Source organism: Anguilla rostrata, chromosome 9, assembly GCF_018555375.3.
Source record: "Anguilla rostrata isolate EN2019 chromosome 9, ASM1855537v3, whole genome shotgun sequence".
Taxonomy (NCBI): Eukaryota; Metazoa; Chordata; class Actinopteri; order Anguilliformes; family Anguillidae; genus Anguilla; species Anguilla rostrata.
Window position 1 is genome coordinate 31,777,804 of NC_057941.1, and position 27,810 is coordinate 31,805,613.

Genomic DNA, 27,810 nt, shown 5'->3' on the forward strand with positions numbered 1-27,810 from the left:
TTTGGGTGGTTTTTGGAGAGTTTTTATTTGCTGTATTTTGAAAGCAGCTTTTAAGAGTCTATAGGTTTAGTACCACAATCATATGAACCTCAAATTCATAGTCCTGATTGCAGATATGAGGTTTAGAGCAAAGGTAACCATATGTTTTTTTGTCTTTGATTACACGGTTGAAATAATAGAAAAAAATGCACATTTATCACTCCTAGTAAAACTGAATTGAAATGTATGAATCTGTGTGTAATTGAATCAGTGTTAAAGCATATCACACGTCTGAGTAATCCAGCAGAAAATTGTCTTTAAAAACATCACCACATTAATTATAATTTCTACATGAATTATTATTTTATAATGAGTAAGTATTATTAGTATAAACGCAAATACAATATTTTTTTTTCCCCAACTTTGCTGAACTATTTTTCACTTTTCACTGACACTGATATGGTTAGAAATAAGGCACGCACACTCAACATATTGGAACATGGTTTCTTTTTATGTAGTTGAAAGCAAGAAAAGATGTCCTTCACAGATGTAAACCGCAGGTTGTTACACAACACAGTATTCTCAGAAATATAGTCTGTATTGAGATAAAGGAGGTTAGCACGGTATATCATTTGCCCAAACAGCTTAGCTGGTGAAGATGCTGACTCATGCTGGGTTCAAGCGCATAGCCGTTGGGTTCAGACGAGATCAGAGGTCAGAGGTCAATCAGGCTGGAACGCAGGAAGTGGGGCATGTTTTTCTTCTTTTTTTTAAGCAGACAGAATCATGCAGGAATCATCATTTAGAAAACAGTGTGGTCTGAGGAACAAAATGGCAAGTGTGCAAGGCTAAAAATGAAAACAATCGCAATGATGGGTCTTTCTGATTTCTGATTAGAACATGGTTTTCACACCTAACTGCGTAAGCTTTGTATAACATAGCTGTATATGTGTGCATTGTGGGTGTGTTTTATTCCCCCCCCCCCCCCCCATATTTAATTGTGGTTATGTTTCCTTATGTCCCTGTGTTGCCATGTTTGTTCTTGTCATATTTTATTCGTTTCTCATTTTTATATTGATATACAGATGCAGTTAAAAAAAAAAACCATAGAAATTTTCACAAAAATTTGTAAAATTCCACACTGTTTTCCAAACATCGCCCTCATCTGGCTTCACAGGGCACTGCAGTGCATTACAGACCCTTTCCCTGGTTTACTGCTCTCATTTTGACCCCCCTGATATAATAACACATTGAGCTGCAGATTTACAGAACAGCACTACACACTGCAAGATTTCATTCATCCTACAAGCAGGATTTCATTCTGCACTGAGAGAGAGACAGAGAGAGAAGATTAGAGGATGAATGTAATTCCCGCAGTACACCAGCACCACAGTGATGTATGTGAGAGAAAATGATTTGTATTATTTATATAGTTCATATAAATAATATCTAGATCAGTAAATCCACCAATTAACAGTAGGGGTACAAACACAATAGGCCTAGGTACTAGACTGGGCAGCAGTACAGTATAATGGGTAAGGAGAAGGTCTTATAACATAACAGTTCCAGTCCTGGGTAGGACATTGCCATTGTACCCTTGAGCAAGATACCTAATCTAACTGCTTCTTAACTTGAGTAGATTTCTTTATTTCATTAATTCAGTGTCACCTTTATTTAACCAGGATGTTCTTAACTGAGCACTCAATCCTCTTGTGTATTGATGAACTGGCAATCAATTTGGGTAGCAAATTCAAGATGATTTGTGTGAGAAATTACCAGCAAACTGGGGTTAGCACTCCTACCCTTTCAACAGGTACTATGCTATCTTAAAAGAGATACTTTCTGGGAGATTTTGATGTCAGTTTTTTAATTTTAATAATACTGTACTAAAGTAATTTAACATCATTTTTTGAAGAAAAACTATGTAATATACATATTCACAACCTATGTGAGGCATTATATCTCTGTCCAAGCTATTTTGCAGTTACTTGAATTGTATTTTCTTGCTTTAGACCACAAACCACCGAAATGCCCTATGCTCGTCAATGAAAAGCTGGCAAGTTGTCATAGACGTCTCATCACACACAAAAAAACTGTCTGGGCCAAGCATAAACATAGCCCAACATCAAAAGAATCTGGAAAAAGCCCCAGACAGTGAACTCTCCTTTTAATGATCACAGTGAATCATCCTGCCGAAGACATTTTCTGCCAATTCGGCTTGTACGGGGCAATTTACAAAGGTTTCGAAAACCGCTGTGATAGAACAATAACAGGGCATGACTGATGCACGTCTGTAGTCCGTAACACTGCTTTTAATGCACTCCAGCAGGGTTGCGAGAGTAAGAGTCTAGACTAAAGAGTCTACTTCAGTCAGTAACAAATGTGGCCCCCTTCACAGCCTGGTCAGGATTGCTCCTTACCTAATCAGAGGTGCACATCAAACACTTCATCCTCCTCAAAGTCAGCATCTTCCTCCATGATGGCTTCACAAAAAGAACCAAACACTAAAATTATTCAACAATACTATAATCTGAGCTTTTACAATATATATATATATATTTAAGTCAAACTGCATAATGAACTTTTTAGAGAACCTAAGTTCCCTCAACAAGAACAGGGCATTCTCAACTCCATGTGAAAAGTGCAAAAAGAAAATACTACATCTTCACAGATGCAGTTATCTATTAAACATTCTGAACAGAATGGAGGCGTGTCTAATCCCAGAAACCTTTCAGACAGGACTACTTGTTCACTGCTACTTGCTAAGCACATTTATGTGCTTTCTTTAAACCCTTTTGGGAATTTCATTCATGTGGAGTACTCATGGTTCTTTTCACCAAATTAATCCTGTCTGGAAGTCTGGAAGCATGAGTTAAGAGGGGTACTTGAGACTGTAAAGCACCTGGTACTGCCTTTGCAAAACGTAGCAGAAAGAGAACATGGAGTGCCTTCATGGAAAGCACTAATTAAACCTCAAATCAGTCATCAGACCTTTCACAGAGATACTTTTAAAGAAAGACAAATTTGAATTATCTCAACTGTATGTGCAGACAAAGAAATGTATTTAGCAACGAGTGCATCTGAGCCTACTGACTGCGGTGTGTACAAAATAAAGCTGTTAACAACAGCACCCATACATATAAATATCCCTCACTGTGTTTGTCATACTTTTCAATGTTAGAATCCACGATGTTTTCATTAAATGTATAATAAGGATTCAACATTATATGGATTCATATAATGAAGATTCATTGTATCTTATGTGACTTTTTTTATTTTATAACAAATTATACCCAGTGTTGTGTTGTTACACCAAGTTCAGCACAGTTTTTGGAAGCAGTGATTTTTATTTTTTAATTTGGGGGGGGGGGGCTGTACTGGTACCTGTGTTCTGCAGACCGGAGGGGGGCATGTCTGGGGGTGGGAAGCTGTAGGAGCGGGCGTGGCTGGGGCGGGGGGTTTCGTAGCTCGTGCTCTTGGTTCGCTTGCGGCACTCGACGGACAGATGACTCCGACAAGCCTTGTGACAGCTCACGCCACATGCTAGAGAGAGAGAGAGAGAGGGAGATGTTTTGTTTTCTTTAGCACTTTAACTCCAGTGTTGTTTTTTATTTATATGCTATTTTTGTCAGTGACATTGAAACATACACAGTTGTGTCCTTATGTGCCAAACGTTTTAACGGCAGAATAGAACTTCTGGAAATAACAGAAATGAATTTATGTACCCAGAGGGGTGTGTTCGATCCAAGCACAATGGCAACAGAAACTTGGGGGGGCAAGAGGTATTTCCTCTACAAAAACAGGTTTACTACCGTTTCAGTGGTTTTAAACTTGATTATTATTGACCAGTAACTGGTGTATCTGTATTTAGTTGAAATTTTAGTTTTTATTTATCTTTGTAGCCATCTACTGACTTGTGAAGGTCAAGAACCCTTTATCCTGTTTCTTCCACTAGTTCTATGCCTTTCCCCACGTTAATGGCTGACACATGGATTTTACATATGTGTTACCTCATTTTATTCCCCAGGGAAACAGGAAGCCATGTGAGGCCACAATACAGTTCCCTGGTATGAACTTAAATTTTTTGTTGGAATTTATATTCAAATATTTATTAGTAAATAAATAATACAAGTTTCTATTTTTTGCTCATAAAGTATAGCTCATCACCTTTTTATCAAGGGTATGAATCACTTTGGAGCAATGCATAAATACTGAAAGAAAAGAAAGACTTAAATAATATGGCAACTGCAGTTAGATTGAATCACCCAACCTTCGCCCCCACGCATGAGAATAAATTTTGATGAGAAATAAAGAATCTGAGAGACAGAAACACCACCACATACACAAACACATTCACAAGGCTACCTGCACTACCATCCAGTTCGGCCTGCTCTCCCTCTCTCTCTCTCTCTCTCTCTCTCCCTCCTGCCCGTTCTCTCTCTCTCTCTCTCTCTCTCTCTCTCTCTCTTTCCAAGCCTTAATAAGCCTTAACGAACTTGAATTCCAGCCTGGGCTCACACCAACTCTGCTCAGTGATACATTTGCCAAATTAGGCACCATGACAAGCAGTTAGTTTCAATTACCTCTGTCCTCCCCCTCCTTCCCTTCCCAATCTCAGGTAACAACAGAAATAGAAATTAATGATTTGGTCCCAAATGGAATGCCCATTGACTTACTGGGATTTAATCAGTGTACAGAATAGGCCCCATCGCTCATAAACACAAAGGAATTATCCACGATCTTGCAAGTTTGAGGAGTCTGGAAATGAATTCTTAATGCCAACAAAAACTTTAACTTGCCAGGTGACTGAGATGCCAAAGTGAGCCATTCAAGCTTGCAAGACACTCAAGATGGAGACATGCTAAGACATGGCTCCCTTTGACCTCAAAGCAGAACCGCAACATTTAAGAAAGTGATTTTTAAAAATTACAATAGCAAAACTGAGAAACCGCTCAACCGACACTCGACTATGCCCAGGTGTAACAAAGATAAAACAGTATATTAATGGGTAACAACACTGCTACACAGGGAAAGATCGAAATTCACTTTTAATAGTGCTACGCTTTCGGCCAGTCAACCTTCGTCAGACCGGCTTTTTAAAAAAATGCATTGCGTGAAAGAGACTTTTAAAAGGTACTCCTGGGTTCAATCAAGATGTTATGTACATCAACATCAATGATAGAAAATTACCTAATACAGGGAATGTGAGGGAGTACCATAATAAAAAAACAAGTTTGCAATAAGACCTATACAACCGGGAAGAAAAACGGAGCATAAGGTTGTAGAGAATTACAACATTACTCACATGTCAGATTGTACATTTAAACCCCATATTGCAGTTGTCCAAAATGTGGATCCAGTACAGTTCCCTCTGCAATAGGGATTTTGCCAATGTCACCTCTGCTAGTCACATCAACTGCTTCATCGCCCCGGAAGCGGAGAGAGGTGACGATGCGAGAACAGCCATCAAAATGGCTGCCTTTTTCATTCACTAATTATTAGATCACAAGGACACAGGCAGCATTTTTTTTTAAATTACACGTAATGTCACCATCTACCAGAAAACATGCAAGACCTCAGATGACAAAAATCATGGATCTTAAAAAAATTATGACAAACGGTCACAATATCCACAATAATAATAATTTCCATCCCTAAGAAGTGTCAGAAGAGCCTGTGAAAGGCACAAACTTTTTCTGTACATTTCAGTAAATTAATTGCTTTTAGACCAATAGTCTACAGACTCATCAAGGCTTGGAAAAGCGACACAACATTTAACAGCTAATGCCAAATGACTTCTCACCATAGTGTTTTCATCTCACTTGCTAAACATGCTAGTTGGCTCCCTGAAAGATAACTTGTAATTCACAATTATCCAAGTTATAGCAATATAGAACCATACTAAATAAGTCAGATTTGCATAGCTAACAGTCATTATAATAACCTAAAGCATGCTGTTACAATCATAAAATAGATGGCCTGTACAAAAAAAAGAAGTTGTGGGAAGTTTATGAAAGTTGATGTCTTGCTGCTGTCCAAGCCGTGACCAGGGACAACACAATGATACGGTCCATATTTCTGGCTCTTTACAGGCAGTTCTGATGCCGCAGCCAGCTGACAGCATGCAAACGAAAGACAAGAGTGGCGACAGAACCATCCCTCTGACATCTTCAAACGACACCAAAGAACACAGCTGAGGGCTAGTTCCATTTCAGGAGATTTCAAACCAAGTTCACTTTCAGCTAATTTTCTTGCATTTCTAATGGCTGCAATGTTTTACATTACCAATATTTATTTATTTATTTGTAAACGAATCACACAAACCTCCTAAAATGATGCAGTTCTGCTTTAATGGAGCAATAACAGTGTGTGGGGGGGGTAGGTGGTTGTGTGGGTCCACATTGCAACCCCCCCCCCTTCCCAGGCCACCTCATCCATACCAGCACAGTTACTGTAACCATACCTCCAGAACTAAATGATGAAATATTCCACTGACGTCAATTTTAAAACTTTTTTGAGAGGAGCTACCCATAGCGAATATAGCCTATGGGCAGGTCGTACATAACACCTGTTAGACTACATGCACCTATGGTCTTCGGGCCTAGTCTTTTTAAACAGGTTAGTGAAGAGCACCCACTTACTGTTCCGATGAAGGCCTGCTGGCCGAAATGTTAACTGTCCTGTATTAAAGCTTTATCTTTTGTAGAACTATACGAAACGTGCGAGTCGCAAGTTGTTCAAAAAAAGAACATGCAGTAATACTTTACTACAGAGGGCATGATGAGGCAGGGCTGCAGCTAATGTTGAATGTTATTTATAGCAACGAATTAGCAGTGTTACTGGAACAATCGGCATGTCCTGGCCTCACCCTGAATGCCACAGTTAAAACTGAATTTCTGCTTCGTGCATGCTGCTGTCACCCCCAGAGCAATGCTGTCAGAACCGGGCGGCGGCAGTTCATCTCAAAAAAGACAAAAATTACAATCTCTGCGCGGGCAAAGAAGAAGTCTGAAAAGACATCTCTTCACATCTCTTTCATTTTGACTCTTCAGACACATGCCCGAGAGGACAAGCTAAATTAAGACTAACATGGCCTGAAAATCAGTGTTTTGGAGAACTTTAGTCCGTCAGTGAATGCAATAATAGAGATAACCTTTTTCGATTTCTATGCGATCATAAAATCTAAAAGATATTTCTGCAAAACAGACATCCTCATAAAAAAATCTGGGCCAAAATTCTTTTCGGCACTATTTGGAAAATACGCAACATGTCCTTATAGGTGAATACAGCAAGACTACTACACAGGACACGCATTCAATAGAAAGTGCAGGGAGGATTCTGTCAAAAATGTCAAAAGTACAATTAAAAGCATCAACCAATCAGTGCAGGGCAGGGGCATTCTGGATGCACTTGATGCATTTTGGAGTGCAACTTCAGGCATTCCAAACCCAAAAGCGAGGCCCACAAAAGAACCCCATCAGCCCGTCGGTTCTGAAAATAGCTAAACATTTGATTGAATGATGATCTAATGGCCAAGTCAAGAAGGCAGCAACCTTTAGGGCAGTAAAGTAAAGTTTAGTGACTGTGGAAAATATGTGGAGCTAAAAAATATAGAGCCCTACAGCAGCACTGTATGTTTTGAATGGGCCAATACCCATGTTTTGTTTGCATCAATGCTTCGGGTTCAAAGTCAATATAGCACTTTATGACATATCAGTTTGGAGTTATTAGCACTTTCATTATAAGCCACGGCCACTAAAGGTGCAATTGGTTTACTGTGATCATATTTTTATGTGTAGCAACTTTCTTTATATAAATTTTAAAGACAAGAGTACACTGAGAATCTCAGTGATCTCCCTCTCTCTCTCTCACATACACACACACACACACACATGCAGACAGGGAGACATACACATGCAAAATGTTCTTGTCAGCTAATAACAGTAATGGATATAAAATGCAGAATAAAATGTAGTGTAATATACTGTATAAAGGCACATCAAACTTGTGCCGACTCAGCACTCTACAGCTTACAGCAATCCTCCAACCCTGCCCTTAGGAAATAAACTCTGATCAAGAAATAAACAAACATTCTTTTCTATTTTAAATGGATACACACAGACTGCTGCTTTAAGCACATTTTTGACAGCCCCTCTTACCTTTGCACTTGTATCCCCGTTTGTAAAATCCCCAGATCTGAAAAGAGAGCAGTTTGCAGAGATATATTTAAGGAATTTCAATTGGCGTTTATTGATCCGTACAGGTAATTTTACTTCTACAACATCAACATCCAGCAAAATGCAAGATCAAGACAAGACAGATACAACACAACACGATAATGCACATCAACACAAAACACTTGCCAACATTAAAACACAGTTGGGTGACTGGAGGGTGTTGTTCAGTAGCTCTGTAGTTTTAGGCATGAACATCTTGTTTGCTCTTGTTGTTCTTTGTAGTGGTAATGCTAATCTGTGACCAGAGGGGAGGACTACATAACTCTTGTTTGGTGGGTGGGATAGATCATTGATAATACAGTTTGTCTTTTTGATTTCTCTCGATTTGAATAAGGATGGGATATCTTTGCACTTAATTCTACATATTTTACGGGCTGTGTTGGATATCTTTGTTATCTTATTTTTGTTAACAAGAGCGAATGAATTACACCCAGCTAGGACACCCAAGGTTATTATTCTCTCAATAAAGGTCTGATAAAACAGATGAGGGATGTTGCTCTTGACATTGTATTTCCTAAGCTTTCATAGCAGGTGAAGTCTCTGTTGACTTTTACTGTATATTGTCTGTGTATTGATGTTTCAGGCGAGTTATGAACCAAGGTGGCTACCCAGGGAGTGGTAGCTGTAATCTGCTTCAATGTTGGTGGTTGTCCATGCTGATTTGTGGAGTGCAATCCTTTTTAGCTTTTTTAAGGAATGTATTCTTACTTAAGCATAACGGATCTGAATTATTCTACTACAGTATATGGATTCGGTATCAAATCAACCACAATTTCACATTTCAAATTGGGATAAATATTCCTAGGATTCTATGCTTTGGTAACATAAGTTCCTGTCACAGTCAGAACTTTAGAGAGATGGAAGGTGGTGGAGACGGGTCAGTGGGGTGTAGCGCACAACTGAGACACAAGATGGAGGTTCCTGATTGAGGTGCCTGTGACCCCATTTCCAAATGCCCTGCCAACTGGATGTACTGGATGGGTGATTCATCAAGACAAATAACTTTTTTAAAGCTTTTTTATGTTGTGGAAAGTTGTGAAAACATTGTGTTTGTGAGACTTTGCCAGGTTGCCAACATCGTAAACTGTCTGCAGAATAACGTGTGCGATCTGGTCTCTTTTACAACATAGCTGGAAAGTTGCGATTTGGGGGGGGTAAGAAGTAAAAATCATCAACACTGATTCTTACCAAAACCTTATTGTTACAGTGTATGTACAATAATGACAGTTTCAGGACAGTAACCGGGATCCCAGGACTTCTGGTTACCCAAAAACACATAAGAAACTGGTATTTTGCCTCATAAATATAATTATGAATTACAAAATGCCCAGGTGCAACATAATGTGGACAAGTCAACAGTTCTTTCACACTGTCTCAGCTTTGTACAGTTTCTAGGACATTTCGCAACTTCATGTACAATTTGCGAGAACAACGCAAGAATCTGTGGTTAAAGATAAAAATATGCAGCTGGTTCCACCACTTGATACCTATGCATACAGCCATCCATTAACAACCAGGGAAATGAAGGACCCAGAAGGGAGACAGGCAGATTTAAAGGACAATACCTAGAGCCAGTGAAATCGCTTTTAAAAATCCTTTCAGAGTTGAAGCTGCAGTGGGTTTCCTTTAAACGCTACTGCCAAGAGTGATTACCTAAGGTCAACCACTCCAAGGGATTGGGAGCAGCAGAAATGCCACTCTCCATTTGTGGATAGTTATTGGATAGCTGTGTTAGCTGTGCTGAAGAAGTGGAAGGAAAGGCCAAACTCAAAGGATATTACCCCAAGATGAACTTGATGTAAAAGAAGCAAAATATATCTGGGTATGTCATACTCGATAATACAGTAACAGCCTTAGCTACTTTCCGAATGGTGTACTTCACATATGCAGCTATGTTGAAGGGTGGAGAATAATTTATTTTGACTAAAGTATGTTCTGTATAAAATTATCAGGCCTTCCATGGGGCCCTCTGGCTATCTAGGCTCTGAGCTTTCCAAGAGCAACAATGAGGTGTTTTGTGGGTCAGGATACATATCTGAGTGTGTGTGTGTGTGTGTGTGTGTGTGGGTGGGTGTTTTCCCTCTCTCACATTCGTTCTCAGGAGTCCAAATGGATTAACTTGTACCTTCCTTTGATACCCCCCTTCCCGCAATACCAAGGAGGAACAGTGTCTGACGCCATGTTCCCTAGAATACCCCAAAGCATGATAATTTGGATAAAGACTAAATGCTGGTTCCCGATTTAGGGCATGTTTTTGTAGACCCACAGAATGGTGGATACAGTTACAGGTGGTTTTGTGCTTATTCAGTATTCATGATACCTGTTAGAAATAGCCAATCATTCACCTTGTTGAATTTGCTATGTTTATACCTTCTTTGCCTGGTCACTATAAGGGGATAATCCTCTCTGCCAAACAAAGTAATGCGAGCAAGGCAGTTTGATGCATCAATTTTCAGCAAAATAAGTTAAATTCACAGTAAACATTTTGTTCACATTGTAGCATACTGTTGAATGACGCTACAGTAGCCCAATCCTGCCATTCTGTGTTTTTCGAGGTAGTTGTATGTTTAAAAAGCCCTTATTAACCTGACAGACCCGCACTGGATGAGAATAGCATCAGAACATAGGGCTCTTACGTCAGTGACAATCAAAAGCAGGCTGTTAACTACCCACACGCCCTGACAAAACAATGTTCTTCAAAGAAGGCTGTTTTGCTGCTTATTTTCTTCAAAGAAGGTTGTTTTGCCTCTCTTTTTCTTCAAAGAAGGTGGTTTTGCCTATTTACAATGCGTGGGTAGTAAGTAGTTTACATTTGATAGTCCCTAAGCAGAAAGCTTCCATTTTCTTGATTTTAAACTTCAAATTTGTCAAATTGATATAAATGTAACCTTTAGAAAAAAAAAGTATAGTTCGTGTTATATATGGGCTATGTGATAATGGGCTATGTGAAATGTTGCAATAAAAGGTCATTGCTGTTGGTCTTGTGCATTCTCCTTACCCTATTACATTGCATTGTAAAAAAAAAAATTACTGTTTAAAATGGCTTGTGTGGACCTATATTCAATTAACAAAATAGCATATTTGATTCCTTTATGCAATTTACTGTTAAAATTAACTATTAAATATGGCTTCTGGATTTTCAAGAAAAATTGGATTAAACAGGGTGCTGATCCCAGCATTTAAATGGGAATGTCTCCCTAATTCAGTATTCATGTATTTTATTGATCCCACTGTGGGGGAAAAAATCCCATTTTTATAAGTTTTGGTGGTCTGGAAATCTTACTTGCTGCCTCCTGCAGCTGAAGCACTCATCTTTAACCTTTGCCTCGTGATCAAAAATGTATTTGGGGGGTTAAGTTCCCCTTTTGAACTGTTTTTGAAGCTGCACGGCTCGAGCAGGAAGGGCTGAGAGACACTGTGAAACCGAAGCAGTTGCAGGGACTGGTGGGGAACAGGGCGCGGCACTGTTTTTGTGGTGAGGTTTCAGGCATGGAGGAAGGGCAGAAGATGTGTTCGTGCGTGGGGCCTGACGAAAAAAGGGGAAGTACCGCTGCTTCTGTTGTTTTTGTACATCTTTTTTTAACCACATGCCTCCAAAAGTTCCCATGCTGCTTCTGACTGTGGCTGAGTGCCCCCTCAATCACAGCAGTACACTGGGCTGACTGCTCCACCGGTGATAACGTTTTAATTTACCTGTACACGCATGGCCGAGCGAGATGGCCCTTGCAGTAATGTCATTTCACCACTAGAGGCCAGAATAGCAGACGTAGACACTAGGAACATGGGACCTGTTCTGTCTGTTCATTAGCACCATTATTCTATGCTGGACACTGTCTTATTTCATGACCGTAGTACTGAGTTTCATGTTGTGCTCAAGTGACCTCACCCCCACCCATTTCCTTTGTGGGGTGCGGGGGGCCAGTGCTCTGCAGTGGGGATGACTTTCTCAAACAGAATCAAAGCAGGAAGTGGCAAAATGAAAGCAGGAAGAGGCCGTTACTGGTCTTACTCTCATCTTTGCTGGGGGTGCCCCTTCCCGTCAGTGAGTTGCAAAAACAACAAGTCTGATCCTGAAAGAGCAAGGCTGCACAGCTGTATGGGAAAATGAAGTCTATGGGCCTGTTTTACCGAGACCTTTAGCACATGCAAAACCAATATCATGACCAATGATTGGTCATGGTATTTGTTTTGCACCAATCGCTGGTTGTGTTACTAGCTTTGCATGTACTAAAAGGTTTTGCACATGCTGAAAAAAGCTCAGCGCCAGTTCTGTGATGGGATTTGAAAAGATTGTCATATGATTTTTGAAAATAAGGAAAGTGGAGCTGTTGGAGGGGTAGTGGGGGCGTTCATACTCACAACGCCAGCACAGTGTTGGCAGAAGGTGGGTTTGACATTGTTACTCTCAGCAAAAGTGTGGATGAAACCCATTTTGCAGTTAAGCACGGAACTGGCTTTAGTAAAATAATCAATCATCTCCTCTCGACTGATTTGGCCATCCCTGTGAGAGAGAGAGAGAAAACCAGAGAGAGAGAGAGATGGAGAGGATGATCCATATGCTGCCATTATTATTATTATCATCATTATCATCATCTATATTATTATTACTAGTAATAGTAATAGCAGCAACAGCAGCAGTAATTCTAGTAGTAACTTCAACAGCACTATGGTTGTAGCTAGCATGTCAGTAGTCATATTAATATCTCGATTAATACATACATTGTGGTCATCATTATTACCAGTTTTGAAATATAATCATTTAACTAAAATCTTAATGATGATGATGATTAATATCAGTCATAATCACATACATAAATGCAGGTGGCTTCTAAGGTTTAGACCAGCGGTGTCCAATATTAGTTTATTAGTTGAATCTGAAACAAAAACCTACACCCACGGATCTTTCAAGATACGATTGGACACCCCGAGTTTAGACAGTTCCTATTCAATAGAACAGGATCCTGTCTAAATGCATGTAAGTTCCTGTGATGCAGGAAGAGGCAGACAGGGACAGCTGAGTCAGGGGCCTCCGGCTCTCTCGGTAACTCACTGATTTTTGTCCAATTCCCCGAACTTGCTGAGGTAGGGGAAGTTGTTCCTGATGCTCTCAAACTCTTCCTGGGAAATGTGCCCGTCTCCATCCGTGTCAAAGTTTCTGAACACCGACTGTGAGAGACACAACCACATCAGCGCCAGCTAGACACAATTTTTTTTCATTCAGTTTTGTTTCATGGGAGCCTGAAAACCACATACGGTCCACACCCGCCACCTCTCAACCAGGAAAACACCACGTGTGGGTAACCAGGGGTCCACACAGGGGGATAAGGACTCACGGGGGAAGGGAGTCCAATGGAATTCACAGCAAGAGATTACTGTGTGTCGGCAGAATGGATGTAAGCAAGTACATATAATGTGTGTGTTTTCCAGACAAATTTTGCAACCCGGCTCCCCCCCCCCCAGATGGTGCTAAACCACAGTTTGGGCTCCTGTGCATTACAGGCCAACTTCCACCATGTAATGACAAACTGAACATGGGTAAAATTCTTAAAAGATAATATGGCCCCTATCATTCATACCACCTCAGGTCATGATGGTCATGATCACAGTCAGTAATCAGCTGGTCTAGCCTCAGAATGCTTTATATGAGAAGAAATACCACAAGGATCAGTTGAATGGGTCAGAGAGGGCCGGGGTAGAACTGATATGGAGTCTATCAAACAAACAGTCCGTACCTCCACCATGGTTTCAATGTGTTTGCTGATGATGGTGGGATCTGCCTTAGGCTTCACAGAAGATGCCCATTCACCCATCACCGAGGGAGGGGGCCCAGGGCCTGGGGGGGAGCTGGAAGCCTGACGAGTTTGTGAAATGAAAAATCCAAAAGGTTATGCCTGAAGTTTACAAAACAGCTATAATATCCACAGTTGCACAGATATAGAACTAACACTGAACCATACCAATGACTTTTAAACTGAACTTCTGCTGAAGGGTTTGAAATAGCAGTGCCAAAACAACTTTCAAATATTTGATAGTCTAAATATTTCATAATTTATATCATTTAGATAGAAATTTTGCTTCAAAGGGAAAATTTGTGAAAACAGCTAAAATAAGAAGGGTTGGACTGACTTTGCCAGTGGTCTGTGGAGCTAGAGGGGTGATCAACAGGTCCCGTTATATCTAAATATGGCTGCTCCCGTTGCATCTGGGAAGCCTGCATGCTTGTGATTGTGGGGTTCCTCCCTTATGTGGCTAAAAAAATGCTGCCCTTAAGCATGTGCATTTTTGTCAACTCTGCATAATGTCTGCCTTCGCCTTGCTCTGGAGAAAGTCATGATGTGGCACTTGGCACTTTTGGGATTCCTCTCCAGCACAAGAAAAAAAAGATGATTCAGCTCTCTGTCGCCCCCTGATGGCAGACTCCCATCAGTACTCACAACGGGCTGGATAACGCGGGGTTCTCTTTGCAGGGACAGCTGATAGATCTCCTCCTCTGTGTGGAATTGGTCCAGGGAAACCTGGAGAGACAGACGCACAGCCAGAGTTGAGTGCCCTAGTCTTCACACAGGACTAGGTGGCAGGGCATTGTAGCTTTAACAGAACTGGCCTGTGCATGGGTTGTTGCAGAATTTGGCAGCTATCCTGTGTGGTTTGCAACTGTGTGTTGCAAGTTTGAATCCCAGGTGGGGGACTTTTGTTGGAAGTCTGAGCAAGATGTCCCCAACAGCAATACAGATGATGTAGAATATCTGCATAAATGGACCATGATACTAACTGTGATATATCACAGAACACTAACCACATCCTGTTATTTCTTTCTCACACTTGAAATTCTCACGCCTTGCAATGGCTCAAATTGTAAGGGCATGTTATGCATTTGCTTTAAAAATATATTTATATAACCACAAAAGTGTAACATGACCGTGTGACCCAACGCAGAACGGGCAGAGACCGTGAGCAGATTGAGGAGGTCTGTGTTGGCGTCGACGTTGGGGGGCGCAGCCTGGATCTGACCCAGCTCCTGCAGGATGGCGTAGAGCTGCTGGGTCTTGGCCAGGTTGACCCGCGTGCGCTCCGGGTCCACCCAGTCGGGCAGCGCCACGTGCACGGCGATCAGATCCTTGAGGTGGACCCCGAGGATGGGGAAGCGGAACCCCACGCTCTCCGAGAAGCGCCGCCGGTACTTGCTGTAGTTCCCGCAGGACGTCACCAGTTCCGTCAGGTCCCTGAATGCCTGACACAGGGAGGGATCCGGAGGGAGCGGGGAGGAAAGAGAGAGAGAGAGAGAGACCAGTTGCTTTTGACAATCAAGTTATTTTCCCACCGGACCGATAGGTAACCCACATTCGTTCATTCAGGAGTAAGATCACAAATGATTAGAATGTTCTTAACTGAACATTATAATGCTGATGTAACAATCACTAATATAATTGAATGCAGTGTTCTAAGACATGGAAAACCCCATTCAAAAAACCTACTCTTCAAATGGCTAATTCATCATCTCAAGTGAAATCGCATTTGGCTTGTATAGTGAGTCATAAAAATAACAGGAAGACACAAACAGCTTATGTGGTTTTGGGTTGGGCTCATAGAGAGAGGGTTTCAGGTCAGAATCCCCAAGGAGGGGTTTCTATGTGAATGCACGGTGCATAAACAAACAGAAAATAATCCCCGTAAATTAAGCCAGAAATTAATAGCTGCTGAAGAACTGAATGATAAATAAATAATGGAGAAAGTAATTAACCCTCCTATTATGTTCAAATTAACTAACAACTTTTATGTTTGGGGTCAATTTGACCCCAGCAATATAAACCTGCAGAAAATAATTGTAACTGAAAGTGTCACCAAAGTTTCTCTCTCAGCTATTTTAGTCCTTTCTACTGACCATCTTAATACCCCAGTAAATAAAACATGACTCCCCCCATCCTCCCCTTATACATCAAGTATTGATTTTATATGACTATTGCGAAATATTCAAATGATACAATCTCATTCATTGACCTAAAATGGAAAACAAACTATGTTTTGGTGTTTGCAGGGCTTTATGTTGGCATTAAGTGCTCATTAAAAATGAAAAATAACATTTGGAAAGAAACACCTTTTATTCTCAAGCATAGTAACATTTTATGTTGGGGGTCAATTTGACGCCAGGAAAAAGTAACATATGACAGTTATTCGATAATGAAGAAACACCAATAAAAAGTAAATTAATCACCAGAATTGAGTTTTGATAAAAAATGAACATAACAGCTCAACTAGGTACCCGTGGGTATCAATTCTTCATTCAGACGAGATCGGTGCAAGTTTGTCACGCTCCTGTCGACCCTGCCTTGTTTCCCTGTCATCAAAGCATATAATGTGGGAGAAAACATGAAATGTCTCCAGAGACATTGTGGCTGGAAAAATTGCCCTACCAGTTTCAGCATTCCAACGGCTTGCTGTTGCTTAACGTTTTGACTAGTACACTCTTGCCAAAATAAGCAACCCAATATAGGATTGCTAGTGGGTCACATCCAGCTCTTTCCAATTGTCACCATACACATGCCTCCCCTCCAAGTTTGTCATCTCAAGAATATCCTTTTGCATTGATGGTGTTATGAAGAGTTCAAATGCAGACTTTATGTCTTGTACATGACTGCTAGCATATCTGGTGGGGCCTGGAACCATTTTGATGACATTAGTCTACCCTGTCTTTCAACTGGGGATCCGAACCATAGTAGTTCTCCATTTTTGGAAGTGAACATGTCAGTTCTTGGTGGTTGACAGATGACAGGGGTGTTTCTTGGGGGTTGAGAGATGACAGGAGGGTTTCTTGGTGGTTGAGAGATGACAGGAGGATCTTTTGGTGGTTGACAGATGACAGGGGTGTTTCTTGGGGGTTGAGAGATGACAGGACGGTTTATTGGTGGTTGAGAAACAAAAGGAGGGTCAGAATGTGGTATCTCAAAGGCTTCATTCTCATCATCAGAGGAGGATGCCACATAGTCAGGGTCCTCCTCAACATTATCCTCAGTCTCAGACATATCCTCATCTAAATCACTTTCACCCTCCAAGATCTGTGACAGAACCTCAGTAGCAGAAAATATACAACTCTGTCTGGTGGTCATTGTCAAAATCTTTAGTTGAGGCACAAATGCAAATAGAAATGGTTTAGAGGGCTGTGTGTGCAGCCCTTATTATAAGTTTGCCCCCGCCCCCATGTTGCGAGAATGATCAGAGATCTCGTGGGAACTATGTTTTCTCCTCACACACAAGCATGCTCTCTCTCTCTCTCTCTCTCTCTCTCTCTCTCTCTCTCTCTCATACACACACACACACACACACACAAATTCATGTGAAAGCACCCTCAGCCAACACAACAAAAACAAGATCAAAATGATGGTTTTATATATCAATAGAGTTTGGGGTCAAAATGACCCCAACAACACCGATGCGTACAACATGTGTAAAGGACAGTGAAAATAATTTTTTCAGTTAATTTCATGTTTGCCATGTTTTCCCCATAAAGTTAGGAAAAGTCATGAAATATCTAGCTGAATAAAATATGGTAACCATATTTTTTAGAGACAGTAAACATTGAATGGGGTCAATTTGACCCCAAACATAATAGGAGGGTTAATGTAATGTATGGTGTCAGGGCAGCACCGCTGGGATAGAGAACCTTGCGGGTTTCGCTGCTAATGTGCTCTTGCGTGTCCTTCAGTCTGGCGATGGAGCTGTTGCTCAAACCCCCCACCACAGCCATCAGTGTGTTAAAGTTCTGCAGCTGCAGCAGTTTCTGCAGGGGGGGGGAGTGAGAGGGAGGGAGAGAAGGAGAGGGAGGGACAGAGAAAGAGAGTGAGAGAGAGAGAGAGAGAGAGAGAGAGAGAGAGAGAGAGAGAGAGAACGATGGCTATTAGTTAAAAAGGCCTAATTTAATGCTGTTTTTTTTCATCTAGAAGGTTAACTGAGTACTCATTTCTCTTTCACAATGAGAATTTGGGGAGAAGAATGCTGGCAGGAGATCAATTGATTGCACAGTCAAACATCTGAAAAAGAGAAGGTTGATTGCAAAACAGAAGCTAACACCCTCACACCAGAAATAGATTGTACTGGCTCTTTAATGACCACAGTGACTAAGGGTCTGTTTTGTCAAATGCCATAGCAGAAAATTGCCAAGATCTGACAAAAATGGCAGTTGGGAATTAGCTAAAGTGAAACCAAATTTAGGAGTGACTCACTGCATTTTCAGAAACTGGGCTTGTGACCAGAACAAATTCTGGCAGACTGCACCTGTCACGTGCTGCTAATCACTGGCTAAACCAATCAAAATAGATTGCTCTTTATTGCAAAACACAAAGATTCACTGATAGCATGTAGTAGCTCCGCCCATTCTTGGGTGGAGCTACTAAAGGTGAAGCCACACATCCTCCTGACCACCTGACATCGGTCTTACCTCTCACAATGGGTCTCTCGTGGGCATGTTTTATATTTTTGACACACAGTGTTCTTAAAATGTACATCAATCATATATATTGGAAATCCCAATGTAGTAATAATTAACAAGTCCTCCTTGACAGAATTATGGAACGGGAATATAAAATTTGAAATGGGGGGACGATTTAAATGTCAGATCTTTAATATGATTGGTTATCATGCCATATTCCCCATCATTTCTGGTCGCTTCGCCAGCTCACCTCGCCTCACCAGCTATCCCAACATGCCTTGCAGAAGCAAAGAATCGCCTCTCATTGAAAATGGAGGCGATGTCATCACTCGAGAAATCCGTTTCTCGTTTGAAGAATGTGTGACCTCACCCTAACGAAGCCATGCTCTCCTTGACCGTGCACACCCCTCCACCTAGCCCCCCCAGCTCCCCAGCTCCCCACCCCTGGCACTGACCTGGGCCACCCTGATGAAGTGCGATATAACTGCTGCCCTCTGGGGCGCCGTGGGCTTGCTAAGGACCATGATCTGGATCCACTGCGACACGCTGTTAAAAAGGGTGATGAACCGCTCCAGGACAGGGTTGTCCACCGTGCAGCCGTGCATCACAAAACTGTGGTAGTCCTGGAACTGAGGACCCAGCAGACAGGGTCAGGGGGTCCTGACATACATGCAAGAGCAGAGATTCTCTAGACTAAACAGATGGTCAGCTCTATATTATCAGCCTTGAAAGTTTTTGTTCTGTACTGTTGAAAATATTCCAAAAAATGCATCTTCTGAAAATTTGTAGTGGGGGTGACCAAGGACAATACTACTGGCAAAGGACATTCTGTCCTCAGGCACACCTTCATGAGTACAATAAATAACTGGAACCTTATGTTACCAATCAGAACCTCTTAGACTAAGGAAGCAGAGAGAACAGAAGGAAGGCATGAGCTTACCATCCGGTTGCTATATGGAATCTGTACTAATAAGTAGGATTCTTTCTTTTGTCCTCTGTACCACCACATCAAGGAAGTTCTCTCTTCTAACTGTAGGATCAAGGTTCTTTCTGTTTTCCCATGCTAGCAGATGCTCTAAAATTTGTTGTGCATATCATAACTATCCCTAATTTGAAATTCAAAAGTGCCAAAGACGATGCCTCTGCACCGCTACATGAAGGAAGTAGGATCAAGGTTCTTTACATTTTCCAATGCCAGCAGATGCTCTGTAATTGGCTGTGCACTTCAGAATGATTCATAATTTTAAATTCAACGATGGCAAGCACACAAATTTAAATGTTATGCAAATGGAGCTCAGCATCTTTTTAGCAAATGTCGGCAGACTCACCAGGATCTTGCAAAAAGACTTGTACTCCAGGTAGGTGAGATGTTCTGCCAACTCACAGGAGTCCAGGTGATCAAACAGCAGGGACACCTTCCTCTTTTTGAGGACCGAAGGATTTCTCTGGGTAACCTGCCGTTTCCACTCATAAGACGGCCTGAGGAGAACCCCAGAAAACCTTCACTCAATCGATTGCCATGGTACTTTTCACTAACCTGAGTGACTTCAGGCAAGCGTTATACTTCTCAATACCACAACTCAAAAAAAGAATTTTTCATTCATTCATATTGCTGCTAAACTCAAGGTCAAGTCAAAGAATGAGAAAGTACTACTTGTTTCAATGTGACACTCAAAGGGAAAAGTTCAATTGTGGTTATACCGCACATTCAAGGTTACACATACGTGAATGTGGTTAAGTTGAAATATCCTTATTCCTATTTTTCATGAAGACATTAATAAAAAAACCACAACAAACAACAGAGCGAATGAACCTTCGCCATTCCTTTCAGAAGCATGCAAAGATGACATCACCCCCTGGAGCCTGAATAAGAGAGCAATTAGTTCCCTCAGTCTGGACCGCTGCTGTTTACATTGGCGATCTAATCATACCGTATGTCTTGTGCTCTCCGCAAAGCCGCAGTTTGAACCAGCAGCAGACCGCTACCTGTTAACACTGTTCTGTATGTACTGTGTCCAAACCACCAGATGCCACTCCAGTTTCAGCTACCAGGCAGCGAGGGGTGGGGGTGGGGGGGGTTTGTGTCTGGGTGCTGGGGTACGCTGGGGGAAGGGGCTGTTGTGTCTGGGTGCCGGGGTACACTGTGGAGGGGGGGGGGGGGGGCAGCACTCACAAGCTCTCAATATCGATAAGGCAGCTTGGGTTCTCATCGCCTCCCTGGGAAAGAAGGTCCCTCAGGCCTCGGATCTTATCCGCCAGGTCCGGGTTCAAATCGAACTCAGCAGGAAATTCGGAGATCCAATACCTGCAGAGCGGGATAGAGGAGCAGCCTGGAGGCGGGCTTACACACATTAACCTGGAGCTGGACCCACACACAGCCTTCAAGCCCGTGTGGCCACCCGATTGCATTTGTAGGTCTGTCGCCTCGCCGCGACGTCCTCTGACAGTTCGGGAAAATCCGCACACGCGAGAATGCTCTGCTCCGAAGCACATTCAGCCAAACACTCCTTTATTTCCACAGTCAGCCAGCTGAGCTATATGGTCATTGTGACCATGCAGTGCACTTAATATGCAATTGAGGAACAGGAACACAGCGGGCACACAGCAAGAAGTTTATGGCCTGAATATTTTCATGCTGTCTAATCAAGGCCTGTTTCACAGTCTGCGGTTTTTCACTTTTCCACCCTGTGTGACTGCTATACATGCTTTTTTAAGTTCCTTTTACTTCATATGAAACTACACAGACACAGCAACCATGTTCACAGCATTTGTACACAGTTACTCTTAAATATTTTTTAAAAATTTAAATAAAACAATGGATGAATAAATAAGAATAGGGTTTTTTAAGGATTAACGATTTTGTGTAATCACTGCATACTTGACCAGATGGCAGATCTGCATCCTGAGTTTGGTAGAGCAATTGTCCGCCTGGGACCTGTTGCAGTGTTAAGGAATATGACCTTCTGTTTTACTGAAGATACAGAAAAGCTAGTTCCTAGAGAGCTGGGGAGGGCATGGTGGCTTTTATTTAACCCAAATACCCTGGCTCAGCCATTGGTTTGTTACCTTTATGCATATCACAAAATACAATGTAATAAATCACCTGAGCTGACCATAGAGAACATGTACAGTCTTAGTGTAAATCTTTTACCTTATTTAAAACAGACAGACCAAGTAATCTGTTTGACTAATTAAGAACTTGAGAAGCAGAAACTGGATCAAAGCTTGGACACGATCGAGCAAAGCTAAAGCTGATGAAACCTTTCCGTAACAATTTAAGCCCCAGGGACATAATAAAGGGAACCATCTTGGCTCCAGAAGGGCACCAGTGAGCATGCCCAGCACGGGGAGGAACTGAAGGATACATGTGCAGGAGCTTCATGGCCAGGTCAGAGGAAGGGAGGTACCAGGGGTGCATCATGAGGAACATGCGCACCAGAGACGCGTCCTTCAGGGAGCCTTCGTCATCTGCAAACAGAACGTAACCGTCATCATCACCCCCACGTCCCACTGAACACACCACCGCGCCACCAGCCCGTTTCACTCCCACCCGTTTCAAATGCGCTCTCTGCCCCAGCCTGGGTGCCATCGCATTGAGCGGTAGCTCTACAGGGACAGCAGTCTCACTGAAAGCACTGACCGAAGGCATTGAGACAGGCCTCCACCAGCTCCTCCACCGTAGCCGACTGCTCCGACTCCATCTTCTCTTCCGTCACCCTCTGTTCTTCCCTCCTTCCACTCTTCATCTTCGTCTGTCTAACTGGCTGCCCTGTCTTCTCACACTTCCCTTTGTTCTCTGTGGGCAAGAATTGGAGATGAAAGCACTGAATTAATGCTCAAGACTTGTCAGTTTTTGCATTAGTTCTCTAAATAATGCCCTTCTCTCTACCCTTGTCACCAGACTGAAAACATTTGGGAAGTGGGGCCTCTCGATTGTTTATCCAACATTGCTAAGCCTTCTCAAGACAATTCCTTATTTTAAAACACTGAAGAGACACATTTGACAACTTTTAGCCAGTGGGAAACAGGCACACTGTTGGGAAGACCTACAGCAGCAGTAGGCTAGCCTGTAGCCCTGGTCAATGACAAAGCTCAGGTTGAATCTGTGACTTCAAAGCCCAGCCAACACATGCGATGAGCACCTTCATTAAATGAATCAGTTTCTTAATCTTTCTCCAATCACTGCATTGACCCCTGCCTCAGACACATCAGCGGACCAATCCCAAAGAGCCAATCTAGCTATACCACTGCTATGGGCATTCCATAACGTTAAACTTGCCAACCATACACACAGCAGGACATAATACTGAGTGTTAATGATCTCTTTCTGTATGACTGTAGCTCTTATTAACATGTTCCACTGGATTCCTGCAATTCACTCTGGATAAGAGTCATGTGATGAAAATTCCCCCTTTCCATGATCAGAAACATAGACTGCAGATCAATTGAGGACCTGCCCCCCACCCCCCATTCCCCATTTTCAGAGAGGTTTCCAACAATTTATAATGTACTGGTAAGACCAGCTGCTTTCTTGGTTCTAAAAGATGTGCAAAATCCAAACTTAAGTTACACTCATAACAAGAAAATAACAAAAAAGAGAAAAGAAAATTATTCAGCTAAACTCTGACACAATCAGATAGCAAAGGGAATAAAACGCTAGTGCTACACAAAGACATAAGAGCAGGTTTAGTCGGTGGTTCAGAAGAACTCAGCAAGATCTATCCAGAGTGCTCATTGTGTTTTAAATGGCTCTTGTCACCAAACCATCATTTACTCTGCCACTGCTGTCACTAGTTCAGTACTCATTAGTAGCCCATCTGAAAATAGAGCATCTGATTGCCAGTTCCTCTCTAATTAACTTGTCAACCTGTGGCGACATGTTAGAGTTGGGTTCACAGAATTGCAATCAGCACATATAACGCCAGTTCACTGAACAGGGAAGCACCCTGAAATGCTTTCATCTTTAGCCACTTCTTGACTGGAAAGTGCAAATTGAATGCATTGTTTGCCGCTGTCTGTTACTGGAATGAAACTGCGCTCTTCATCAAGATCAGATTCCAGCATTTTTTTTTCCACCTTCTTTTTTTCTCCTTTCAACTGCCAGCCTCCTCCTTCCCTCGCGTGGGAGGAGAGAACAGCAAGAAAGACGCTCCCTCCTTTCTCCACATTGCTGGTGGGTGGACAGACTCAACAGTGGGCGTCAAGGCCAATGGGGGTGCTGGTTTGTCTGCATACTCAGTAAGAAGTGCTGTGCTTTTGCGGCACTGCACATATCTATGTACCACAACACGTAAGATATGCTTGTTAATCCCACTCACAACTGAACTCGTGTCATTTTTTTTCTTTTTTCCTCAGAGGTAAAGTAAGAAAATATAGTGTCAAGTAATACTAAGGAAGCTTGGACAGAGATGTTAGGTTTGGTTGCATGTTTCCAGGCAGACCATGAAGGCCCTGTGCCTGCCTTTGTCAGAAACTCTGGATATGTAAAATATTCTTCATTGCACACAAAGAAATCTGAGCCAGTCGAACACATACAATCAAAACTGAATTAATATATTTTTTAAAAACCTGAATGTTAACCTTCCCTTCAAGACAACATCTAAGAATATAGTATTTATATCACATAATGTCCCCACATTTTTTCAACCATTTCTTCCACCCCAACTTAACCTCGGAAGACACGACTGTGCCAAACAGACCAGGAGCACTGCAAAGCACAAGACTGCGGGTGTGTCACACTATAAAACTACAGCCTTAAAACTTCACCTCCCAGCTCCCACTATGCTCCCTGAAACATGTTGCCATGCTCAGCTTTTTGAACACTCTGCACTCCTGGAGCCCTTAGAGTTGCCTGGCACATCAATGGGAGGAGCAAAGGGGTAACCAAAGGAAAACAGGCTGACTTGATGCCATATCACTGTGGGCATTGCCCAGACTCAGACCAGCCATGCCTAGAGCATATGACCAAGGCTACATCCATAGACATTGCTTTTAATGAGCAGAGCCATTCCAGAGCCCACAACTAGCTTTGCCAGTCCAGTGAACTGAATCTCAGTTGCTCGCTCCACTGCATCTTTTATTTAACATTAAATTTCTGCCTCTGTGACTCAAAGCCTGTGGAAGAAATATTGCTATTAAGCTTACCACTATGAGTTGGGGACTACTTTTCTATCAGGCCTGCAATTGCACCTTGCCACGCCCAACAAGAAGATATGAGTGCAAATTATTTTAAGTTGTTGTTTCCTGTTGTTTTCAGTTGTGCCAATAACAAAGAGTTTCACAAAGGGCAAATATTACCAGAAAATGAGTCCCCTCAGAAAATGATAAATAATGAATGAAGATGGTGAGGGAAATTGTAAGCATTCTTACATATTCAGGGAAATAAAATCTTCCCAAAGCAGTTCAAAGATGCTGGTAAGATTGAATGGTTAAAATCTTTATTATCCATTCACTCTGCATTGTGACATTCTTGCACAGAAACCTCAAGTGAACTATTCCAAGGTATGAATGACTGGAACGCTTTCATCTAATCAGTTACACGTTTATATTCTGAAAACATTTATATTGGAAATGCATGTGAGGTATAAAAGCTCTTTTTAAATATGGTGCTTTTTGACCCCCTCACCCTCCACCCTCTCCCATGTGGGGATGATCTAGTGCAGGGGTGCACAACAAGGGCCAATCCATTTCAGGATTTTGTGCCAACATTTGCCAACATTTATTTAATTAGCCCAATCATATCTTGATCTGATGTGTGTAAGCACCAGCTACAGCTGCAGGCTGCAAGTGTATCCTAGAGATTTTACTGTGCCCAAGTACAGGAGTGAAGTGGCGTAGTTTATAGAGCAGTCAGAAAACTATCTATGGTAATCGGTTGGAACAAAAACCAGCATGCAGATTGGCCCTCCAGGACCAGAGTTGTGCATCCCTGATCTAGTGTCTATCTACTTCCAGGTCATCATAAAGAGCTCCAAATAAATTCTGTAGACACAGATTACAAATAATGCTAATATGCTCTTACAACACTCCAGTTAGGCCTAATAACTGTGTATTCACATCCACATGTATGGCATTGACAAATGTGTTTTAAAAATAAATTAAAAACAACTCAAGTTAATAACTGTCTCCACATACACATGGTTTGATGTTGATGTAAACATTGGTGGGCTGCCACTTGGATAAAAGCTCTGCCTTCCAAGTAGCACAATAAGAAACCATTCCAATTAATTCATTATTCATTACTATCCATTATTTGTGGAATCAAAAACATAGAGAAAGAAAGAAAGTGATTGAAAAGCAGTGGCATATTTAACTTATTTTCAACTTTTGGGAGTAACTGTAAACTTCCTGTCTGATGCAGTTTGTGGACCCCACCCAATCCTTTGTTTTTATCATTGGTATGACTCAAGTTGCTCTTCTGATATAACTGGCCCTGATGTGAACTACTGCTCTTTACAATTTATGTGCTAAAAAAAGTATAAATATAAAAATGTGTAACTATGAGTAGATATGTTGGCTGTACAGGAGGCTGAACTGAAATTTTTCCTGGATAACTTGTGCTTCCTGGTAACAGTGCTAAAACTGGGTCACCAATTGGTCTTTTGGGCAAAAATAAATAAATGAATATTTTGTGTTTACTCAGTTTCCCACTGTATTACATATTACATTTTGTCTAAAGATCTAAGACCATTCAATGTGACAAATATTCAATAATAGAGGAAATCCGCAATGGTGCAACTTCTTTCTCGCAGCACTGTAGGTCAGTGACACTATTTGCATAATAAGCGGTTATTTCACTCATTTTTTGTATTTTCAGTGATCCCCCTCTCTAGACTCACTGTGGCGTGTGCCTTTCATTGCCTTTTCATTGATCTTTACAATAGGGATATTCTGTTGAATTTGGACGCAAAATGTGTCAGATTTTCTTGAAATGTTCAACAAAGAAAAACGTATAATTTACATGTGTTAATTGGTGTTTGCTCCGTTTTCATTTCGAGTTCGCTGAAGCACCCACATATGACCTGGTGATCGCTCAAAAGCTGTTTGGGCAACTCCCAGAAACTCCCTCTATTTGCATACAGGGACCGTTTTGTTATTTTCCTTCAGTGAAAACTAAATTATTTATCAAAACACCTGCGCGCCATACACTCACTTGTGAACGCATCCCGTTTACGCACAATCAGTTAAAGTGTTAGCGCACATAGTTGTTGCCATCATGTAATCTACCAACAAACTTTATTAAGGTAAACAAATTGTCCAAGCTCACACGCTAGTCATCTTCTTGCGTAAAAACGTAATTACATTATTTTAAATGGCCTTTACTTTTCTCGAAAATGACTTGTGTTTTATTAGAACGTTAACATAAACCACTTTGGTTACACACAATGTTCATTTAAAGTTAAATTGCGGGGAAAGTTTAACAACACGCATAATAATAATAATAATAATAATAATAATAATAAGCAGGGTAGCTGCGTATTCACGATGCACTTACAAATATCACAGAATGACTTACCTCAAAGTATAAGTACCATCCCAGGTTCAAAACGATGAAACTGAATTTTAAACTATTATGGACTAATCCGTGGAGTATTCATTGAGGATGCTGGGATATTCAGTCAGACGTCCCTGGTTGCAAAAGACAAATGTGTCTGCCTTCCGTCAGCCTTGATCAGCTCCGGAAGATAATTCCACTGTTCAGCGACTCCAGCTTGTTCACAGGGCAATAGTAAATTCACGGGTTCAGATGCGTCTTTTTTTTTTTTTTTTTTTTTTTTGTGTCTGTTGAGCAATGTTAAAGCTGTCCCACTTCCCCTGTCATTTGCCTCTAGTGTCTTTCAGTCTTAAACCGCGCTTTCTCAATCCTGCCGTTGCGATAGTACATCAGTCACATTTCTCATTACTGAGGCTAATTCATTCTTAATAATAGCTATGTAATGTAAAGAATAAAAAATAAAAAAAGTTTACTTGGTTACAGTTCATTTGATGTATGTGCATGTGTATTTAAAGAAACGTGCTAATCTCAGTGTTTGCACAAAAGAACTTCAGGCATAGCCTTTGAGTTATAGGTGAGCGGGCAGAGGAGTTCAGTTTCAGGAAGCACGTGCTTACAGGCTTGCACCCGTGTTGATTCTCTCAACAGTCTCTGTTCTCTCCACTACTCCGCCTCAT

The 27,810-nt window shown here is 41.5% G+C and overlaps 1 protein-coding gene across 4 annotated transcripts; it reads right to left on the reverse strand.

Moving 5' to 3' along the window:
• Positions 1-471: 471 nt before the first annotated feature.
• Positions 472-27,711, reverse strand: LOC135263565 (RAS guanyl-releasing protein 2-like). Of its 4 annotated transcripts, none has more exons than XM_064351758.1 (17): positions 27,155-27,711; positions 22,280-22,435; positions 22,005-22,107; positions 21,518-21,574; positions 20,813-20,944; positions 19,968-20,118; positions 19,095-19,268; positions 17,875-17,991; positions 15,166-15,447; positions 14,651-14,731; positions 13,949-14,068; positions 13,267-13,382; positions 12,576-12,717; positions 8,139-8,175; positions 3,364-3,522; positions 2,400-2,462; positions 472-710 (listed from the first exon to the last, which is right to left on the reverse strand). In XM_064351758.1, the coding sequence occupies exons 2-16, from the start codon at positions 22,383-22,385 to the stop codon at positions 2,404-2,406; spliced, it is 1,836 nt and encodes a 611-aa protein (XP_064207828.1). In that variant the 5' UTR covers positions 22,386-22,435; positions 27,155-27,711; the 3' UTR covers positions 472-710; positions 2,400-2,403. The 4 variants fall into 4 exon arrangements, with proteins under 4 accessions (XP_064207828.1, XP_064207827.1, XP_064207826.1 ...); XM_064351757.1 differs by lacking the exon at positions 472-710 and adding an exon at positions 958-1,300; XM_064351756.1 differs by lacking the exon at positions 472-710 and adding an exon at positions 958-1,305.
• Positions 27,712-27,810: the final 99 nt, after the last annotated feature.

What these genes read in the sequence shown, in the direction of transcription:
- LOC135263565 (XM_064351758.1), bottom strand. Translation starts at nt 22,385, where the DNA reads ATGAAGAGTGGAAGGAGGGAAGAACAGAGGGTGACGGAAGAGAAGATG. An exon ending in ACGGGGATACAAGTGCAAAG is followed by an intron (nt 3,523 to 8,138) that starts GTAAGAGGGGCT and finishes CTCTCTCTCTAG; the next exon opens with CATGTGGCGTGAGCTGTCAC. An exon ending in CTCCGGTCTGCAGAACACAG is followed by an intron (nt 2,463 to 3,363) that starts GTACCAGTACAG and finishes CTTTTTGTGAAG; the next exon opens with CCATCATGGAGGAAGATGCT.